Source organism: Montipora foliosa, chromosome 9, assembly GCF_036669935.1.
Source record: "Montipora foliosa isolate CH-2021 chromosome 9, ASM3666993v2, whole genome shotgun sequence".
NCBI classification, from domain to species: Eukaryota; Metazoa; Cnidaria; class Anthozoa; order Scleractinia; family Acroporidae; genus Montipora; species Montipora foliosa.
The window spans coordinates 34911572-34916571 of record NC_090877.1 but is presented as its reverse complement, the minus strand read 5'-3'; the positions used below and the strand labels follow the sequence as shown (position 1 = coordinate 34916571).

The 5000-nt window shown below is 41.9% G+C and overlaps 1 protein-coding gene across 4 annotated transcripts in view; it reads right to left on the bottom strand.

Annotated features, from left to right (window-relative positions):
• Window positions 1-5000, bottom strand: part of LOC137970166 (activating transcription factor 7-interacting protein 1-like) — a 20510-nt gene that overhangs the window by 2954 nt on the left and 12556 nt on the right. For all 4 annotated transcript variants that reach the window (XM_068816678.1, XM_068816680.1, XM_068816679.1 and 1 more), the window contains one exon: window positions 1282-2559. In XM_068816678.1, coding sequence (XP_068672779.1) covers window positions 1282-2559 — 1278 coding nt within the window. The remainder of the gene's footprint in view (window positions 1-1281; window positions 2560-5000) is intronic.

The window sequence follows — 5000 nt, the reverse complement described above, 5'->3', positions numbered from 1 at the left end:
AGCCGAACCTTTTTTCTTGTGACCCGTGCCAATTTTACCCGAGCCGTGCCAAAAATTTTCTGTAGTGTGAACCGGGCTTAAGTCAAAGTCAGTATCCTTGTCATTTCAGGTGCTGGTGTCAACGTCGGTGTCACAAGAGAGATGTCGTGTTCGCGGTTAAAGTACCCCTGTGAGCAAAAAATCAATTCTCATTTTTCTTTGAATTTCAAAACTATGTTAACTAAACACTACGCGACCAAAGTTTTAAGCCTTGATTTAAAAAAGACACCTGTTTATTTTAACTGGAACTTTCCTATTTAATGGTCCGCCATTTCTAACTTTAAAGTGCCCCTAACCCCAAAATATTTTTTTCGCTAAAATGAAACTTTGTTCGAAACGCATTGCGGCCATTGTTTTCCCTTTTTCTAACAAATCCTGCCATTTTATAAGCTTCAAAAATTGCGAAAAACCAAGCATTTTTTCTTCACGACCTAGTCAGAAGGGAAGTGGGTCTATTCCTGATTTGGCATCACAAACTGATTTACATTGCATGAACTCTTTATAAACATGCATGCAAAGTAGTTTGTGACGTCATATCAGGAATAGACCCACTCTCCTTCTGACTCGGTCGTGAATAAAAGATGCTTGGTTTTTTGCAAGTTTTGAAACCTATAAAAAGGCAGGATTTGTTAGAAAAAGGAAAAAAATGACCGCAATGAGTTTCCAACAGATTCATTTTAGCGCAAAAAATATTTTGGGGTTAGGGGCACTTTAAGATCCTGACAGAGCTGGATCGAGGAGAAAATGACGTCAAAGGCTCACTTGACGTCACGTTTCCCTGGATCCAACCCTCTGAGGTCCAATTGGTCAGTTCTGAACGTGAGTAATGGCGGACACTGAAATCCAAAACTTACACTCAAGGACAAACGCCCTTTGGATAAGAATCAAGTTTGCTAGTCAGGTGTTAAACAAACATTCTTTCAAATCTGAAGAAAAAAAGGAAGTGATTTTTTTTATTACAGGAGCACTTTAAGGGAAAACAACAAAATTGTCTTCTGACATTCTCTTTTCTTTCTTAATAGAACTGGCAAGATAGCTGAAGCTAGCAGACAAGAAATGATTATAACTCAAAGAACTTAGTCAGTTTTCGGCCAACCCCGAATTCCAGCAAAAATTCTACGCATGCGTAAAAATGGCCCTTATTTCGTTATTGCTGTTGGCAATAAGAAAAAGAGTAGCCCCCTTTACGGTAATTATGCCAAATATCAATCCCAATTAACTTAATTTATTACATCCACTCACCTGATATCCTTGAACGGCATAAACATCGGAAGCTAAGGGCCTGTCGTCACCACTCGTGCTCATACGGTGATGACTATTACCTGGCATAAGTCTTGGACGGCTTCGATGTTCACGTCTATTTAACTGTGATCCTTCTTGAGGGTAGAATATTCTTTCCACTAACTGACCTTGAGAAAGTCCTGAATATGTGGGATTTGAGGCCCGATATACTCCTGGGTAGATGGAGTGTTTACTTTGTGCAGGAGTCGGAGTTAACGTCGTTTCTGGGAGCCGGTTAGGCGGGTTGGACGGGCTGTTGGTGTATGCAATTTGATTGGTCGACATAGACCCGGGCACCCTTTCCTTTCGTCGACTACGTTCCTTTAAATGCGAAGGAGGTTTTTGTACCTTAAAATTATGCATCACATAACTGCTGTTGCTGACTACGACATGCATTTGGAGTCCTTCGGAGGCCTGCGGATTTTCAATCCTTTTCCGCTTCGGTGGACGAGACTGTGATATATTCGGAGGGAGGCGGGTAAAGGCAGCAGTGGAACGGTGGTCTGTCTGATTGACAGTTCCCTGATTTGCTAAAGGATGCGATTGAGAGACAACAGCGTCTGGTCCGCCGGTTCTTAATAACTGTACAATATGAGGAGAGTGTTTTTGCTGTGCAGGCATTTGCTGCATTTGCAACTGCTGTCGAGTTGATTCTGTTGGTTTTTGTGAAGAATGATGCTGACCATAAATAAGAGTATTTGCAGGCCTACGATTTTCAGTATTGTAAATCTTTACTGGTTCTTGCCTCGCATGGGGTACTTCAACGGAAACGTCCAGGGGATTCGGGGAGCGCAAATGGACACACGGATTCTGCAGAATTTGCGCTGGAGCCTTTTGTTGTCCGACATGATGATCTTGTATCATAGAAGTCTCTGCGGCTTTTCTTTGGCCATGCAAAGAAGAACACGTCGACATGTCCATGACGACTTCGTTTGACGTTTTTGGTGTATCAGCGTTGTCCATTGCCGGTCCCAGAATGGGACCGACTTGTCCTGTACTTATCTCGTGTCTGTTAGAGGGGAGAATGGTTTTGAACGTTCCTGTATTGACTGCCTTGGAAGATTTGAGGTTTATCTGCGTTGTATCGGCAAAGATCTGCTCCGGTTCAAGTCCTTCTACACGTTGAAGGTCTGAGCTACTCTCTCTGCGTTTGTTCTCAATGAACGAGTTGGATTGAACAGGTCTAGAAGTTGGCATAATTGGCTTGGAAATTTCCGGAGACATTGGCCTTTCTTGCAGCTAAAAAGCAAGAGAAATTTGAAGTCAGAAGACTGGAAATGTTAGCATTGATGATGGTTTCGGCCACCTGAAGTCGAGTATTTTTATCGATAGACGATGTAATCTGTTTTTTGCGTTATTTAGTGGGACGATCTATATCGATCTGCACGAAAGTCACTGAGATGAACCTCAACCATCAACGAGCCAACATATATGTTGCCGGCAAAATCCGTTCTCAGGTTGAATTCGTTTTTACCTACAGGTTAAATTGGTGATCCTCGCACTCAGATGAATCGCAGAAACTTTTTTTCGGAGCCCAAATTAAGCCAAGATAAAAATTAGGGACAGGTTAGGATTAGTTTTGGTTATTACACATGGATATCAACTGACTTCTTATACAAAAGGAAATAATGAATAGAACTGTGTTGAGTTGAGTATGTTCGTCGTTTTAGCGTAGTGTAGTGGTAAAGACGCAGGACTATAGATCTGGATGGTCTGAGTTCGACTCCTGGTAAGTGCATAGTACAGTTTCTTGTTCCCAGGGCCTGGGTTGCAGTAGGTGTTAGAGAGGGATTATGGGTAGTGTAATTAAGCTAGGTAGCATGTGATTAGTCATTCTAGGTCGACACCGCCGGTTTACCCGCAAATTTCGAGATTTTGAACTTGTAAAGCTTTGGTAGGATGGGTTCTTTTTTCCTCTAGATGGCCCATGTCTCTTACCCAGAGCGGACAGTTTTTGTGCGGCCTCAGTTTTTAGCACCATTTCTTATCATTGGGCGGCTCTTTGCGTATTCGTCTTCTGGAGGTTACGATTGCCAATTCAGTGCTTCGTGTGGCTTTTCTTATAGCTTAGTCTAATTTGCAACGTTACACCGTTGCTCAAGTGCTAAGCCATTCTAGGCCTAAATTGAAATTAATCATCATTTATGCTTTTAATTTTATACGTCATCTGTTGCGCAATTATATACCTTTAAGCACCAAAGTGCTTGCGGCACTGCGTTTGGTTCGGGGACTACGTTTCCATTTTTGCAACAGGGTTTTTGGTTTTTCGTATCCGGCAATGCAGCTAGTTTTGTATTTTCTTTGCTGTATTATGTGTGAAGCACGACTGTTTTATTCAATTTATGTTCGCGAATAGTCGTGGCTTTTATCCAATATTCACGCTTGTAATGTTACGACGGTGTGCAGCCGTGATTTCCAAAATAAACCTAATGGTATATTTGTCTTGCGTCTGTTGCGTGGTGAAGCGGAAATGTTTAGACCGAATGAATAAGTGTATGAATACAGAAACCGATAAGATGATAAGAAACATTAAGAACATGTGTTGAGATGCGTAAGACAGATGTTAAGGGAAGGTGTAGGTGTTTTCAGTCCTTCTTGGAGGGTTGATACCTTCAACCTAGGTAAAATGAGGATCACCAATTTAAGGACGTTCGCGCCCAAAACGTTCCACGTACAGATTTTTTTTAAACTTGCCACGCCGAAAGGTAATGATCTACTTTTGCCAAAAAGGCAAAAAAAATGGGGGGTCACCGTGCTCGTTTTCGAGATCATGAGGTGCATTTTTAGAAGATTGCGTTACTTTAAGACGATCTTAGCTTACAACTGTCAGCAATAAAAAAGCTACATGAGTGAATTTTAGATCAGGTAAACGTACTCAGTTCAACATAACTAATATAACTAAATTAACCTTCGCAACTGATGTCTTTTTCTGAGGTGAAATAGACCTTGAAAAACGATACATATTAGTCTAAGAAAGAAAACTTCGGTCGCACGAGAGCATAAGAGGCCAAATATTTGTAACTTCTCACGTACAGATTTTTTTTGTTTTTTGTTAAAATGGACAAAACCAAGAAAGGAAGTGATCTACGGAAAGAAAAATGGGGGTCACCGAGCATTCAAGAGAGTAAAATCGCTGCGAAGTTCTCAAAGTCATTGTCTATTCGCACTGTCACGCCATTGCGTGACATTTCCGAGAAGACCTGGGCCCACAGCTATCCCATGATGCCACATACTTTCATGTTCCATTCTTGTGGAAAATGTTTGCGCCTTTAGCATCGTGTTTACCTGCGTGGTCTACGATGCATGACGTGTGCGTGACATGTGCGAAAAGATGCGCAGTAGCAATGGGCGCGAACGTCCTTAACCAAGGTAAAACGGATTCAAACTGAGACCGGATTTGACCGACAACATATATATATAGTCTCACAGTTTAAAAAATTCCCAACAACCAAGGCGTTGTTAAAGTGACTCATCTCAGAGATTGGGAAGAGTCATTTCCTCAGTTGCAGCCCATGAGCGAAACCATCTAGACGCACTGTTGGAGAAAGGGATGTCACTTGCGCAGAAGCTGTCATTTTGCTTGTTAGTCTCGGGCGCCTTCCATTCGAAAAAGATTAAATATTGGGAAATTCCATGCCAGCAATGGTATGGTACGTTCCGGTTGCACAAGCTAGACCAAG